Raw genomic sequence first — 18,097 nt, 5'->3', positions numbered from 1 at the left:
GACATTTTGACACTAATGACATTTATAAAATTTTAAAATTCAAAATTTGTATCGACGATTTTTTGTATTTTCTGCGTTATTAGTTTGATTTTTAGATTTTTTGTTTGCATTTATATAAAAAAACAGTTCTTTTTAGAACTATTTAGCGACGTATTAGTGTTATTAAGATAACAATATGGATTCAATGCCAAGTATATATATATTTAGGGATTATACAGTATTCACTGCCTTCCCTCGCTCAACCGTTTCCATCTCTCTCTCTGTTGTTCCATTCTCCATCGTTTAGTCCTCTCTTACTCATGGCGTCGTCTACTTCGTTTCTCCAGGATTTTCGGGGTCGTCCTCTTTTCCTCCTTCCTATGGGGCTCCATTCGGTTATTCTTTTTATCCATCTGCTGTCGCTAGCTCTTCTTACATGTCCATACCACTTTAGTCTTTTTTGTTCTATATGCCAAGTACTAGTGGTAATTATCCTTCCCGTCTTAAAAAACACCGAGTAGATTTGGGTCATTTATCATCAAATGAAAAACATGTACAAACAAATAAAAATTGATAATCCTGGAATAAAAATAACAGCGATGGTAGCAAAAATAAAACAGGCAACGGGTTAGTTTTTCAGAATAGTTATTGTTAAAATGAAGAGTTACTAAAGTAATGTGCTAATTTTAGGTGTTGCGAATTCAACTATTTACAGAACAATTAAGGGATATAAGCAGACTGGAATAGTGATGAACAAGATGTCCTAAACAATATGTATGAACATAAGTCTATACCTGTATATTTGAAAAATGGGCAATCCCATAAAAACTGGTTATACTCCTATAAAGTAGTATACAATATTTGTTGTTTAAGTTAATGCGCTGATGAAATATTGTAAAATTCCATTGCATTTTAGATATAATTTTATCACGAATATATCGCTTTCGTATACGTTCCGGACGATGTTCTTCTACAATGTGATAAATAAACTCTAAAAATTCTTCAACTTCTTCATCTTCTTTTATTGCGATTATAAAAACAAAAAAATATACATTTGAAGTGAATTGCAAAATATTATTATTCAAACATAAACAAAGTTGAGTTAGAATCGATTACTGGATTACGTCAAGGCCGAGATAATCAACCAAAAAAGAAGCTGTATTTGGTGACTGTTCTAGTAATTTCTTAGGTGTAAATCTGTCTTTTTAGTTTACTCCTCCTGGTTAAAAAATAAACCACAGGATGTGGTTTGTTTTTGTTTGTTTTGTTTGTTTGAAAACAAACCACAGAAATAATAACAAAAGTACATCCAGCCTTAGAAAACCGGTGCTGTATTGTACCTGTACCGGCACCAATTTTCTAAATTGTATATTAATTTTGGTTCATATCTATTATTTGTTATAAGTTGTATATAAAGCTCTAAGGATTGTGTTAGGATTAATGAAAAGAACTCCAAATGAAGCCACCCTAGCTCTAGCATCTGAAAACCCACTCTCATTGCGCAGAGAATATCTGGCAAGCAAATATTTCCTAAACCAACATTATCGTGGCACTTATAATGCAAAAATAATTAATAAATTAAATACAGCTGATTTAACATCTACATACTTCATTAAAAAAAACTCTTCACCACTTGCAAGAGCAATTATAACTTGCAACGAACTGAAGTTAATAAACTCCCCTTGTAATGTTATCTGGGAATCGTTGGATATACCACATCGAACAAGTGTTCTAGCTACAAATATTATTATCCCTAAATACCAAAATGAATTTTGCTACACTACTCTTAAAGAAATCTTAAGTGGCTATTCAGATCATATTGTGATCTATACAGACGGGTCAAAATCACCAACATGTACAACCAGTGCTTACTTTGTACCAAAAATGAATATTAAAAAATCATTTATTTTAAATAATCAATCCAGCATTTTTTCTGCTGAAGCATGTGCTATATACAAAGCCCTTGAATTGTGCTGTGAAAACCAGTGGAACAAAATTGTCATATGCAGTGATTCACTGTCAGTATTACACTCCTTGCAAAACTTTAAATTCACAATAAATAGCGATATATTCATATTAGAAATTTTTCAACAGTTACTAAAACTATCAGATCCATATGGTACTAAATTTCTATGGGTTAAGGGACACTCAGATATTGTTGGCAATACTATTGCTGATTCTATAGCTAAGAATCCAATACAGCACCCACATATGGTGATAGAAGAATTTAACACATGTGACCTACTTGCCTATATCAAACAACATATTAAATTTAAATGGGACAGACAATGGATTCAGTTTGGTGAAAGCAGGGGCACTAATTTATACAAATTACAACCCACAGTAGATGTAAAACAATTTTACAAAGATGTCACACTAAGCAGAAACATAGTGTTAACTGTCTTAAGATTAAAAGTAAATCATGGATGTTTTCCGAAACATCTACACAAAATAGGAGTTCTCCCAACAGACCGATGTGAGTGTGGGACTAGTATAGCTGATTTAAATCACATATTCTTCAACTGCCCCCTACATCGTAATACAAGTACATGGCTGCTAAAAGAATTGATAAAAGAGGGTTTAAGTACACCATTAAACGTAAATCTTCTATTAAGTGAAGACAATATAAAAATCTTTAAAATAATTATGATATTTCTTGCAAAAATTAAATTAAAGGTATGAGTATAAAATTGATCGTATGCGTCAATATTTCCTTTGTATGTTTACCATATACGTTGCCCACCTACCTAACCATGGTTTATGTCTTGTTTGTTACAATAAAGCCGCTTTGATGAATCCCTGAGCGTGAAAAGTGTCCTCCTTGTACAATCCTGTATGAATGAATACTAATATCTATATGTAATTACGTGGCTTAAGGTTTCAAGCCAAAGCCATTATAAAAAAAAAAGTTGTAAATGCGGCTAAGTTCATTATTGTAAGTATTTGCAGTCAGAAATACGTTTTATTGACTTAGGTATTATGCTATCATATGCGGTAATATTTTACTGTTTCAACGGGACGTGTCAAATTTACAAATATATTTTTTTGAAAATTAAACAGTCATGGTTTTATTTAGTATTATATTATTAAACAATAATTTCAATTAAATAACCGCCAATTCCATTATTATTCTTTGTATTCTATTTCTAGAGGTGAAGGCGGTGAAGAAGAAGAACTTTTATCAGAAGAAGAATCCGAAATTCAGTATCCTCCAATGATTCACAGGGGTTCCGATTTTTGGAGGGAAAAGGAAAAGTCGGGAAGGGCATGTGTTTTGGCATTTAACAAATTTGATGATATGGTTAACCACATTTATACCAATATCCCACCAAAACTTATACCAGAAACCAAATTTGAACTTAAAACGGTAAAACTTACAAACAATAATGATGTGAGGCAGCGATTTAATCCAGAGTGTGAAAGGACTGATGTTTATTCAGGAAACTGGTACTTCTTTGAGGAAATAGACAAAGGAATGTGGATATTAAGAGGTAAAACGAACTTTTTGCAATATGTATTTATGAAGTCAGTTTTTAATAAATTCTATTTATTTAGCTTTATCTGCCTCCCTTTTACCGTATTAGTATCCTATATTTTACCACTCGTCTAATAGGAACATTTTCTTTGCAATTTCTGATTTCTACATTTTATCTTCCAAAACTTTTTTATGTCGACTCAATATTTGCAACCAAGCAATATAAACGAACCTAGCCTGTGCGACATGTACATGTAATAAAAGAAGGTAAAATTCTACATAAAAATTCTACATAAAATAAAGGCTGTTTTTTACTAGAGGGTAGGTAAAAAAACAGGGATAAGAGCTGTCATCACTGTAATAATGGAGGGTTGTTGCTAAGGAAGGCTTAGCACTGTCACCACTGAAATATCCCCTGTGGTTAAGGGAGATTTAGCAGTCCGAGCGAATTTGAGGCATACTGGTCCACTAGTTCGAATAGGTCGTGATTTCGCCCTCGCGGATTTACAAGAGGGTAGGAAGACAAACAGGATAGGGGCTGAAGGGTACGTCGATGTAGGTCCTGTAAAGAGTCAGAGGTTATTGGCTTGCGTTAGAAGCCGGGAAGATGTACAAAGCAAAAATGTGTTCTCTTCTTGTCTCTATCTAACGGTAAAAAAAACAAGCCACTTCCAACTTACTATATATTTAACAAACGTAAATTTACAACTACTACACAAGATGTACAAGAAAGCTAGTATTGGATATCAGATTTTGCAAAGGGAGACGAGAGGAGATTTTACTAAGGGAGTTAAAGGCGGACAACCTACTATTAATTGTTCCCCAAATGGTTAGTAAATACTGGTCGTTACCTTAGCGTACTTAGTCCCTAGCTAACGAATACGCCTTGTAGTCCAACCTGGAACTCAGGAACAGTCTGGATGAACGCTGGAATTCACTGTACGTTATGGCGGTACTGAGCGAGACGAAAAATTCGTATTTTCGAATCTCTACCTTCCGTCGAACACGATATCACGATAATTGTTGACCAACTTCTGTTTCTTTTTATCTCCTGCCAACTCGTACCCTAGATTCTTTTGTCACGTCCGAAGTGGAGTTCCGATGTTGACTTTTGGCTATATGTCTTTTATTTACTTGAAATGTATACATTAAACTGTGCTGAATTTATTTTTATTAATTCGGAGTATGAAAAAATTATTTAATTAATTTTAATTATTCTTTTCTAGGCTAACTACCCCTTATTTTGTTTCTTTTATTTACTTGCTATGTTGACTTGTACATACCGGCTAACTGATTAACGATTGCGTTTGGGGGTGGGGTTGTTTCCCTTGGGTATGTGGCTGATACATTACATACACCCCTTAGAAAATTAGGCAATACAGTGCATTGGGGTGAGGAGGATTAATCCTAGTAGATCAGGAACCACTGCACCTCACCTTAATGCTTTAGTTAGACTATCCTTCACTCCCTGATATCACGCTGATGTGCTATATAGGATACAAATCGGCAAAATGTTTGTCACACAGAAGTCCTGGATTGAAAGACTCCCACATGAAATGCTTCTTCTAGTTAAGCAGGAGAGCTTAAAGCACTATAATCCTGCTATCATCTTGACATATCATCGTTGTGCTTTTGCTTGCTTGGGCCCAGATTTCCCGCTCCGTAGGTTCAGTTCGGTGACTCGTCGCTCGAAAGTTTGAACCCCTCCGTCTCGTTATTTCTGTTTTTTTTTAGTAATGTATTTAGCAACCTTTGCCATTTTGTTAGTTTTTAAATTTTTGTTGATTGTCCGAGTCCGGTTTGTTGTTTGTTTTTTTTTGTATATTTTTTTGGATGTGGTGTATATGACTCTTTTTACTATTTTTCTGACTGCTGAAAGTAAGATAATCGGCCTGTTATTTTGCAGGAAAGTTCTATTTAATTTAAGAGCCTGCATTTAAAATATTCCTTAAATAAACTATGGCTTTGATTGGAAAATATAGCTCTGTTTGTTATATCTTTCGGTTCAGACCCGCCTTTTTGACAAGCTCCTTATAATTAACTCGCTTATTTGCCTTGATGATGTTGGGGTGATTATGCCCTTTTGACCTTTGGGTATTTTCTCTCTGCAGAGAGAGAGAGTTGTAGCCTTAATATTTCTTTTATGTTCTGAGCTCACTGTTCCATTAGTTTTACGTACTCATCCCATTTTTGGCTTCTGTATTTTATTAGTGCGAGTTTGACTTGTCGATTTAGTCTTCCTAGATTCTTGTTTTTCTGGCTATTTTGCTGGTTCTGTTCTTTTCCCTTATCATTTCTTTTAGTTTAGGGTTTATTTTTCTAAATCTACCATATGAATCGTATATCGTATACGTATATGGATCGTATGTTCTTCTCTGGTGCTATTTCTTGGAGCTTCTTTTATAATATTTCCAAACTCTAGTACTTTGTCTTCTAGATCTCTTGGATTATCTATTACTGGGATATTTCCAATTCCTTCACTCATTAGAGTCTTGAATTTTGCCCAATTCTTTTTTCTTTTTATTTATTACTGAGTGTTCTACTTTCCAAGTTCGAATTTCTAGGAGTATGAGATTGTAAATCCCTGTTTCTTCGTCTAACGACTGTGCTTTAGTTCTAGATTTTTGGCCACTAGCAAGTCCAGATAGCTGGATAGGATATTTCCGCTCTGGTAGTATGTTGGTTCGACTGATGATTGTGTGTTGATTTAATTCTATGATCAGTTTTATATAACTGATATTTGCGATATTTTTAAATTTATGTAGGTCTTTTTTTCTACCTTCAATATGTGCATTGGGAGCGGTTTTGCCTTATTTTCTTGGATTTATAAAGGGGAAAGCATCCAATAGAAATGCAATCCATTGGATCTTGGTATTTTTTGTTGAATTCTTCAAGTATATATATATATATATATATATATATATATATATATATATATATATATATATATATATATATATTATGTGAATTTGCAGTAGTCCACAGCGTTTATCGTTTGAATAATGTATTCTTTGCCGTTTATTGAAATCTTGGTTACTGTGTAGATTTTTTGTTCTTAGCCCCTGTTTCATTGACAGACTGTAATTTTTTACAAGCGGTTTACCTTCCTTTTTTGTGGTTTATCTTACTGCTTTGCCATCGCCTTTGACTTTCACATTGTTTACTTGCTTCTAGTGATTGCCTTGTTTTCGGATTTGCCGTCTGCTTACCTGTTCCCGATTTAGGGGATTCTTCGAGTTTTTCCTTGGCTACAGTCTATGTAGCTGGCTTGTGTTTCTTATTGGTTGATAATAGCTTCATAAATTTAAAAATCTTCTCATTCAATTTTTTCTTTTCGGAGTCCTTTTGTTTCCTTATTATTTTCTCTAGATTATCCATCTGGGATTGTGTTATGTCGATAAGCTGTCGATTGCTGTTCTAAAGTCTGATCGAACTGTACAGCTCGATCGTCGACTCAGAACATACTGACCCTACTGATTAATTACTTACATAAGAAAGTGTTAAGTATATAGCGCTGTATATCCTTGTAGCTACCTCAATCATCGGAATACAAAACTAGTAATATTTGAATATTGTTCTGGTGAACTCCATTACTGGAGGTTTGTGATTACTATGATCAAAATGTTCTGTATTCTGCGCCACTTTTAGTAATTGTTAAACGTTCATGCCCGTCCAAGTTCTGATAGTGCGAAGTCATAAAAGGGCTTTTCTGCCTACTCCACTTCGGCCATCTATCTTCTCTTTAATTGTTATTTGTAGCGCAGGCTATATTTCTCATTTCTCAATATGTAGCTGAGGTTTCTTTTCTTAATCGTTGTTATAAGTTATAACTCTCTATTTATGATATTTAATACTGTTCGATTTGTAATGTGTTGTGTCCATGATATTCAGAGCATTATGCGGTAAAGCCACAAATTAAAGGCTTCTAGCCATCTCATGGTATTTAATTTTAACGTCCTGGCTTCATCTCTTAAAGGATTAGTTAACTTAAGATTAGTTTTCAGTTATAGCCTGTTCTATTCGTATTTTTATTTCTATATCTGGATCATACTTATAATTTGGTACTACTCCTAAGTATCTGAATTTGTGAATCTAATTGAGTGTTATTTAGATCATTGCTACAATTTTCATGGGTTTTGCGAAAATCACTAGACTAGACCTCTCACATTGAAGTGAAAGCGCTTCGTTCTTCTAACCCGCTAAGCTACGAGAAATACATAATTAGATTAGATTTAATAAAATTATAGTAACAGCTCACTTCAAATTTACAAAAACCACAAGTGATAAATATTTGAATATATACCAAAATCAAACAATAGTAATAATTCCACAATGTTATACATCAAAACAAAATCAACGAATAATTAAAAATACTCTAAAAAAATAAAAGTAGTCTAACCGTGTATACCAATGCATCCAAAAAGGAAGAAGGAACAGGTTGTGCAATATTCATACCCCAAGCACAAAACCGAAAAGGAGTATCAAATGAATAAGCAAAGCTCAATTTTTACAGCAGAGGCTTATGGAGTATTAAAAGGATTGGAATATATATCATTACAAAATGAACATAAGAATATTACATCATTTTCTGATTCAATGTTGGTTTTAAAAAGTATTAAAAAGCTAGTGGATCTAAGTTTTAAAATATTTCACTCCTATATTTAAAAAATTCGGATGCTCCTGAGTCAACTTACTGAATGAAACTACTATAAAACACAAATCAGTTGTGTGAAAGCCCAAATATGTATAGAATATAATGAACACGCGGATATACTTGCAAAAGATAGTACAGAAACAAGAGAACTACTAACTGATGAGAATTGTCTATCAGACTACATAAAAATGTATAAAAAACATGTATCAAAAATATAAAGCTTATTGGGTAAATTATTGTAACACGCATAAAACACAGTATAAATTGATACAAAAAAATATCCAGAGAATCTACTGGTACAGTAATTACTCCTTTAGCTGAAGACAAATTGTCTCATTACCACGAATAAAATTTGGTCGTGCATCATACCAAGCCCATCTAAACAAAATAAGAAAACCAATATATGCGAGGGATACAACGAAAGAGCCGATCTTCACCACATATTGCCAAAATGTAGAAAACATATCACTCACATAAACGATTTAATGGAAAACCTCGTAAAAACTGGTACTAAATTTTTAATAAATATAATTTGCCTTTTAAAGGATAATAGGAAAGAAGTGTTCGAGTCTATAATAAAATTTATTAAAAATACAAACATGTTGATTTAAACAAAAACAGAAATCAAACGATTTCTACCTAGCGAAACCGAATTCAAATTTTTATTGTTGATAAATGTTGATTTAAATTCAATTCTGTTTTCATCTTATTACCCCATTTGTCCAGACTCAGCTTGCGTCGAGGAGGGGCTCTGGACCGTGTAGGAGCCTTTCAGTACTGCACGCAAGACAGACTGGGTGGGGAATCACTATAATTTAGGAAATATTAGGATGTTATGACGAGCTATATAACACAAAAAAAATTGTAAAAGCATAAAAAATGAAACAACAAAAAGGATAACAGTCAAAAAAAGCATGATGAACCTGTAATACAAAATAATTCCAAGAAGCCATATTTACCTGTCTACCCTGACTGAATCAGTCAATCAATCATTATAATTAGTACAGAAAACATTAACCCTGAGTAGACAATTGTGTCGAACATTGTTTATGTGTTAAAAAAAATATATAGTATATTTTTAAAGTGTTTTAAATATTTATTGTCCTATTTTTTAGGTACAATGACTATAACTAACGAAATGTTTCCACAACAGAACCGAGGAAAACAGCAACTTACTACAACAATCGCAGCTCTAGCCGTAGCTTTTATTTTTTGCGTAGTATGTTATAATGATACGAGCGTTGATTCTATTTTAAAATATGGTAAGTAAAAAAATAAACTACTGGTTTGTATGGGTGAAAAAGTTTCAGAGAACAATAGGCACTGAAGACAACAAACAAACTGATAATCGTATTGAAAACTTGTATTATCAGGATCAAGGCAGGTTTACACGTATCCAGTAAATGGAACGACAGCGCTGGCATAGTTTGTAGTAGCATCATGCAAACACTCTTTTGCCCGAGTCCAACGATCTCAAATAGAGAGCTGGTCTATTTTTCATGCCAGTGGTCCTCGTCCCCTTTATCACTCTAACACATCGTTCCAGTCGCTGGCATATCGTGTGAAGAGTACAACAATCGACTGACAACCAAGTACGAACTGGTGTGCCAGTTGAACTCTCGCCAGCTACTGGACACGTGTATAAACGTACCTGTCGAGTGGCATGTCAGTGAAACTGGTTCCAGTTACCGGATACGTGTAAACACGGCTTAATGTAATGTGTTAGAAAGAGGAACGATAATAAAAAGTAAACTATTCATTAAGCTCCAAAATAAATAAATACAGGAAGCTAAAACTGCTGATATTATTTCCAAGTTTTAATGATATGTTTTGATGATCGTTTTAATGATTTCAAGTTAATAAAAGGTACTTAGTACTTGTATGGTAAACCACACTAATAAAAAATTAAAAAAGGTGCATAAATCTCTGCGACAATGGAAGTATTAAACGTGAAATGTAACGTATTTTCTAAAATATTGATCGCCTTTGTAAACTCTAAAGATACAAATTTCAAATTAATTTTGAATTAATAAACCTTTTTAGGCGACAAATTGTTTACATTTATCAAAAACTATCGGAAGAAGCAGTTGAAACAACTGACCTGCGAATGTGAAAATACCCGGAACAAACTTTGTGACGAAGATATAGGATGGTTGATTCAGAATGAAGAGGTGACCCTTAACGACATACCCAAGAAATTTTGCATCTCCAAGTTTATGGTAATCATCGACATTGAACCTGATGTAGTAGTGGGAGATGTAAATGCTCAAGATTTTGAAGATATTTATGATGTTAAAAGAGGTTTAAGAAAATTTTTTGAAAATCATCAATTTGGTGTACTTCAAGCAAAAGGTAATAATAATGTATTTATATATTAGACAACTATTGCACAGTGTATATTTTTTTCATTTTAATTGGTTACCTCCATATTATTAATTATATAATATATAGATTATATACAATAGTTACCATTTATACCAAAGCTTAAGATATGGAAGAACTTGCAAAAATCGCTAGAAGAGGGTACCTGAAGAAGAAGCATATGTTTCAAGACCCGTTGAATCTTAAACTGAAATACCACCGAAAGATTTATTTTGTTAAAATTATTTTTTTTATAACTATGTTTATTTACAATCTATATCTAGATCATTACAAAGGGAGACGGTGGTATAGTTTTTTTCCGAATATAATATAGATTTCTTTACTAAATCAGTGAATGGGATCGGTAAATACACATCAAAGCTTGAATTTCTGGTGGAGTAGTCATGATTAGGTCTTGCTGGAAAACCATGTAGGTGTTTACGAATTAAGCAAACAGTTTCTGAAATATATAGAGAGGGAAGAGTTAAAATCCCGTGATTTTTGAAGTAGCATTTGCAATGTGTTATTCAACTTGTGGCATTGCGTACTACAAAGATATATTCAAGGCCAGAATCGCTCGTTGTCGAAGAGTGTTGGGCGGGGTTTTTTAAACATATAGAAACTATATCGTATCTTAAATCCAAGCACAATTAGATAATATGAAATTATAATTTATTATTGGACGCCACCCCTGGTTTATCCTCGAAGGGGACGAGCAACGAAAAAATTAAGATTTATCGAAGGTTTACAAGAAAACTATACTTTATTATTTCTTAGTAATGAACAAAAAGAAAACATTAAAAGTTATGTCATCCCAAAAGGATACCAAAATACCATTTCACGTTTACATTACCATAAACAAAAAAGCTTTGTATCGTATTAAATTAAGAATTAGTTATAAAGTAAATGAATATATATATATATATATATATATATATATATATATATATATATATATTAACTCCAAATTTCGAAATTTGTTTACATTGAAAATAATATAGTTATTTATCAACTAGGAATAATAGAGAAAATAAACCTTTAAATAAAATTAAAACACTTCACTATATTTTCATTCTTTGAGTTCATAATTATTTCTCGTTTTCTTGATAGAAGATATAATAAAAATTGGTGCAACCTGAATCTACTCTGTTTCTTTTCTTATTTAATCAGTCAACCAAATGAAACCATTGATTCAGCTCCATCCTATATCAATCCATTACCATCCTAGATAAGAGGGGTTAGGTATTCCATAAAAAGATACCGCTACTGGGCCAGGATCTGGAATAACTCCATACCAGTATTATCTTGAGACATGTATTAGAAATATATCAGCATTATAGCCTCTCCAATAAGGGTCTAAAAATAAATATCTATCTGAAATATGGACAAGAAAAGGATTTCTTAGCTTACCTCTAAATGAGACCCACTTCGGAAACACGTCTTAACGGTTGGACGTTCTTAAGAGAAAAGAGAGAGACGCTATCTTGGCGCTCTGAATCTGGGCGTGAGTGACAAGTTGATGAATGTGCTTATCTACCCGATATATTTGGGAATTACAGAAGAATCCTTGAGTCGGCTACCAGTTCTTGACAGATAGATGGGGTTAGTAGTTTTATTTAAAAAAAATATTAGAAATTTATAATGATTTTCTTTTAAATCTTTTGAAACGGTTACATACTGAGGTCAAAAAGATACCGTATTGCTCTTTTTTGTAATTTAAAAATAACATCAGATTGAGCAGCTGTACTAGAACACCAAAAAGGAAGACCATATCGAAGATGAGACTCGAATAAAGAAAAGTATGTTATTTTGGACGATGCTAAATTCATTTCCTTCTAAACAGATCTTATTGCATAGCAGGCTGAGGCTAGTTTCTTACTCAACAAAATGATATGAAGCGACCATTTAAGGTTGCTGTCTATAAAAATACCAAGAAATTTTACAGAATCAATTATACTGATCTGGCTGTTATTAAGAAGCAAGGGTTCAAGAGCTCCTTTATAGGATAATGCTGCTGTCTTATCCACGTTAAAAGAGAGTAAATTAGAGTCGGACCAGGTTTTTATTTTAAGTAGATTAGAAGTTATAATTGCATGAAGAGTTGCAATATTAGAGTTCTTCCAGGTAATACTGGTATCACCAGCAAAAAGAAAAATTTTTCCATCGATTTTTAAGTTAGTGATGACATTTATAAAGATAAGTAAAAATAAAGGACCTAGTACTGAACCTTGTGGTACTCTACATACAATGCTTTTGTGATTAGAGTCGGTATCATTTGCTCTAACTAGTTGTTTCCTATTCCAATTCCGTAGAAATTTAGTTTTTTTATCAAAATGTCGTGATTAACACAATTAAAAGCTTTGGCATAGTCACAAAAAAACAGTGGCAGTATAAAGATTATTGTTTAGTGCTTGATAGACCTTATGTAGTGCAGAAAACATAGCATCGCTTGTACATTTATTAAATAAAAAGCCGAACTGACTGTGATAAAATGTTGTTTTCAAGGAGAAAGGACATAAGTCGGGCTTTTATAAGTCTCTCAATAATTTTGGATAGGACCGGTAGTAAGGCAATAGGTCTATAGTTGCAGACATTAGATTTATCACCACACTTACGAAGAGGAATAATAATGGCTGTCTTTAGGTACTCTGGAAATATACCTTTTTCAAAGGAATCGTTAATTAGTGAGACATGACTTCCAACACATTATTTGGGAGATTTAAGAAAATTTTTATGGATAGTCCATCAGTACTACAGGAAGATTTGCTTTTGATACTACTGATTGTTTGGATCAGTTCAGATTTATCAACTAGTCTTATAAAGAATGAATTCGAGACCTTTTTTGAATTGGGGAGATAGAAAATAGGATCTTGTGGCAAAATAGCTGATGTTATATTTTTACTCACATTAACGAAATATTCATTTAGATTTTCATGTTTGGTTTGGAAGAGAAAATGTTTGAGCTGTGTTAGTTTTATTTCGAAGATCGTTTATTACGGACCAAGTTTCCCTTGCGACATTTTTAGAGCTTCCCAGACGATTCATATAGTACATTTTTTTAGCTGTTTTGATAAGTTTTAGATAGGTTTCTCTGTACTTGGAGATATATTCAGTGACAAAGAGTAGGTAGTAATTGGTAGTAAATTTCTTGGTGTACGTAGTGAACGCATATTCTTGGCTGATATGCGGTTACCTTTGGTAGTCCATGGTTTGTAATGTTTTGACTTAATTGTAATTAAAGGAAATGCCTTATTGAAAATACAGACAAGCTTATCTAAAAAATCACTAAAATTATAGTCCACGTCCACAGAGGATTGATTGTTAAACAGAGGAGTGTTAAACTTGATATATACTGCTTTATGATCAGAGAGTACTGCATTAATAATTGTAGAACGTACATCAAGGGGTAAGAAATCTAAGACAATATAATCAATTATGGTAGATGTTGTTTTAGTAATTCTTGTAGGAGAATTAACATGCATTGTGAAACCATACGATTCGAATATATTGACCAAGGATAATTGGGTAGCACAAGCAACAGCGTAATTAATATTCAAGTCACCGCATAGAATCTTTCTGCTTTTATTCGGCAGATCGCCTAACAAATTTAACAGGTTCTGAAAAAATAGTTACGTGGAAGAGTCAGGTGATCTATAAATGCAAAGAATGTATACAATAATATTCTTGTTATAAACCAATGAAAACTCAAAAAATGATTCATTCAACAGAAAGTCATATTTTGTTATAGGAGAGAAATCATTATTTTTAGAAAGAATTAGGGTGCCACCATAAGCTGAACTTGGACAATCATACCTAGCAATTGTGGTATATTTTTCTACAAAAAGGCTCGTTGACTTCAAGCCAGTGTTCGGTAACCGCAACTATCGGGGGATTTCCTAATTCCTCTAAAAACAAAAATAATTCATCTGTTTTATATCATATAGAACGAATATTAATCAGAACCATGCTAAAGTTGTCATCACTATAATAATTTCATGATTTGAGTTTGTTTATTTCTTTTTTGACCTTTATATGAGTAAAATGTTTGATCGGGAGGGACATTTGATATGCTGCGCTGATTGGTTCTTCTCCTCTCGTTTATTCTTCCACTTCATTACTACTGCCTTTGCATTTTGAAACGCGATAACTTACTTTTTCTTAAGTGTGTTCCTCATTTCTGGTGGTCCTTTCTTTCTTTCAAAGACCCTTTCTTTGCATTCTAATAGTACCGTACGTATCTGTGCGAACTGCTAATAAAAGGTCAATTAGTTCAGGGGATGTATAAAAGTTTTAAGTCAAACAGTGACCTTTCGACAGTAGAGGTTTAATTAGAGTTTCAATACGTGTTGATACTGGAAGATTTTATATCGTTCGTCAAACTTTGTATCCTTTCCCGTATAAATTATGTTATGCCATATATGTCCGGAGGAGGATTTACACAGCATGTAGTTGCATTGCACACACGGCATGAATCTGCCTTTGTAGAGAAGTAAGCTCTCGTCAATTGTTACATCCATTTCCAAATCGTAAAAATATTTGTACTTAGTATTTAGGTATTCATAAACTTCCCAGATCTTATACAGTTTCGGACTTCAGTAAGTATCTTTGTTAGAGGATTTGTCTAGAGATTTATTGTTAGAGAAATGCAGGTATTGCTTTATTTTGAGAAACCTTTTATATTATTCTATAATCTTAGGGAAAAAAAACGTTTTAATTATTGGTTTTGTAGACCAATAAAGCCAGTACACTGGTTTCTTTACCAAACTCTGCAGTAATATAATTGCAAAAAATACTCGCATTTCATCTCTATCCGTTGGCGTCCATTTGTTCTCTTTTATGTCTTACGCAAGTTGGTTAAATGTTTCTAGATCGGTAGCTAACAAGCAAATCCTCAATCGTTCGACCTGTTGATTGTCTAATACTACACAACAGCTGTGTAAATGTTACAACTACTTCGTCTAAATTCGTTCAAATTTCGAAAGCCTAACTCGAAAGAACGAAATAAATCGTTTTAGATAATATATAATAATTTAAATAATAAATAAAACGAGATATCTCGTGTTGGTTATCTTAGATACAACTAGTAGGAGACGAATTATCTCAGGGGAGTTTCTTAAGGGGTTAACCAACTAAAATCAGACAATTAAACTTGACCCGTGAGAACTCTGCCAAAAGATCCATATATGCCTATTTTAAGTGTGACATATGCTCCGTATTTTAAGGGTTATTATTGTGAAACATATTATTGTTTTTTTCTAACGAGCTAGAGTCTCTATTCGGAAAAGAAAATCTAGTCAGATATATAACGGCCAATAGACTCAGATGGGCAGGGCATGTGATACGCAATAACGACAATCGCCTTATAAACAATGTGTTCTGGGAAAGGCCAGAGGGAAGAAGGTCTGTAGGGCGGCCTAGAAAAAGGTGGAAATATGCAATCAAAGAAGATCTAGAGAAAATGGGAGTGCGACAATGGGAATTACTGGCACATGACCGACAAACATGGAAGGCAATAGTAAAGGCGGCAAAGACTCGCGAAGAGTTGTAGCGCCATTGATAATGATATTATTGTTTCTGATATATTTGTTTTGTTTTAATATTCATATCTTTTAGGTCTAACAGTGGCAATTTGGCGGGGAGCTAGAATGTATTATATGTTCGATGGACTGAATAGAGGTAGAAACGGAATAGTAGCTCCATATGGAACAGCATGCGTTACGAGATTTTTGGATATCGATAAACTTGCCGAGGTATTTTTAACAAATCTACCAAAATATGGAAACAACTGCTTTTTTATACACAGTGTGACTATGGAAAAAGATATTTGTCCTAGAGCAAGAGAGCCGAAATTTGTAATACCACCACAAAATACCGTCGCTTTAGGAGGATTTCAAGAAGTTACTGCCGGTAAAACAATTGAAAGATTGCATAATTTTACGATATTTTAGTTTCTGCCATTGTTTCATCAAAATTTAGATAGTTTTGTGATCTTTCTGTGTAACCGAATATAATGGAGAGTTCGTAATATATTTATTGTTGCAGGTAAATCTATTGTTAGAGGAAGCCTAACTCAAAATGATCAAAAGTTTGAAAAAATTCAAAACGCAATGAGTGCCCCTGTAGCAATTATAGCATTAGCAATGACTCTATTACATAAAACAAACACCTGGTCTAAACCCATTATTGACGAGGTAGAGTAAAATTGAGAATTTTAACATGTTTTAGTGACTGGAACAAAAACAAATCTCTATATCAAACTTTAACATGTACTCCTTAGACAAAATTTAATGTAATATTTTTGCTTCATTTAAAAAATTATTAAGTTTTATTCATATTAAATGCTTCTGGTTACATTTTACTCTTATTAAGCAGTTATCTTAAAAAATGTCTAATATAATATTATCTTAATTCTGCTGCTCCTTCTTTTTTGAGCTGTCATTCTTTGACTGTATTATTTGTAGTAGTAATTATATTTTCACGTAGGCCTTCTGTCCTTTGTCCTGTCACTTTATATGAAGTGTTAAGTGGCTTAACACTTCATATGAAATAACGCTGCTCAAGAAGCTGTTTAGACTTCTATTGTCAGGGTAGACCAATCCCTATGTTCATTTTATTATTTTATATATTTTTTTCTATCTTACTATATCTTGTGCTAGTACTTGTCTCCATTTAACCATTCCTGGTCTACTTAAATTGTTTTTGATTTACTGTTTGTATCTCAATTTGGGTTAATCTCTTCTTGTTTCCCTGTTGCTATTTAATTGATAACTATTTTTGTTATTTCTTCAGCATTGGTCCTGATTACATGAGCCAACCACTTCACTACATAAGTTGACATTTATTATGTAATCGTATGCTTTTCCAATGTGTGTGCTACATGTAATATGTGTATTACATCGTCTATTGTCTTTCCTTTAATAGATCATTATTATCATCATCATCATCATCATCATAATTAACTAGACAATATCCTTTGTAAATCTTGGCCTGCTCGCAAAGAAGTCGCCACTTGCGTCGATTCCTAACCACTTCCCTTTATCTTCTGACCCTTCGAGGCTTAAAGTCTTCACATCATCAATATATCTTCTACGCAGTCCTCCTCTACTTCTTCTGCCCTCTGGGTTTGAGAATGCCAAATGTCGTCCTTCAACTGGCAGTGACATTTCCCTATTACTTGGCGATATGTTTCGCTGAGTCTTGTTTGTATAATAACTGATAGCACTTTATATGCTGTATTTGGAAGCTTTATACCTCTACTGTTGTAACACAGACTCTGATCTACTTTTCTATGCATCATTTCTATTTTAACGCTCTCCCAAACTCCGGACATTTTTTCTTCTATCATTTATTTTATTTATTTCATCCCTTTTTTTATTCTGGAGTTCCAATTCATTAAGATTTCATCAAGATTTACTTTGTCTATGATTGAATCATCTATTTCGACATTTTCTCTGTCTTCTACGTCAAATGTAGGTTCCTGCTCTCCATGCAGTAGTTCTTGAAAGTATTCGTTCCATGCTGACTTATATTGTTCTTCATCTTCGACAACTTTACCTTCTCGATTTTTAATGCCACTTGCCTAACATTTAGTGCAAGTTAAATCGAGTTCGTATAAATAAAATTGTTTA

General features: G+C 33.2%; 1 protein-coding gene across 1 annotated transcript in view; it reads left to right on the top strand.

The window, feature by feature from the left end:
* LOC140434534 (uncharacterized) overlaps positions 1-18,097 on the top strand; it is a 126,630-nt gene that overhangs the window by 76,217 nt on the left and 32,316 nt on the right. Inside the window, exons 18-22 of the mRNA XM_072522873.1 lie at positions 3,130-3,470; positions 9,224-9,370; positions 10,152-10,460; positions 16,083-16,376; positions 16,512-16,660. Coding sequence (XP_072378974.1) covers positions 3,130-3,470; positions 9,224-9,370; positions 10,152-10,460; positions 16,083-16,376; positions 16,512-16,660 — 1,240 coding nt within the window. The remainder of the gene's footprint in view (positions 1-3,129; positions 3,471-9,223; positions 9,371-10,151; positions 10,461-16,082; positions 16,377-16,511; positions 16,661-18,097) is intronic.

Source organism: Diabrotica undecimpunctata, chromosome 2 (assembly GCF_040954645.1).
Source record: "Diabrotica undecimpunctata isolate CICGRU chromosome 2, icDiaUnde3, whole genome shotgun sequence".
Taxonomy (NCBI): Eukaryota; Metazoa; Arthropoda; class Insecta; order Coleoptera; family Chrysomelidae; genus Diabrotica; species Diabrotica undecimpunctata.
This window is presented reverse-complemented; position numbering and strand designations above follow the sequence as displayed.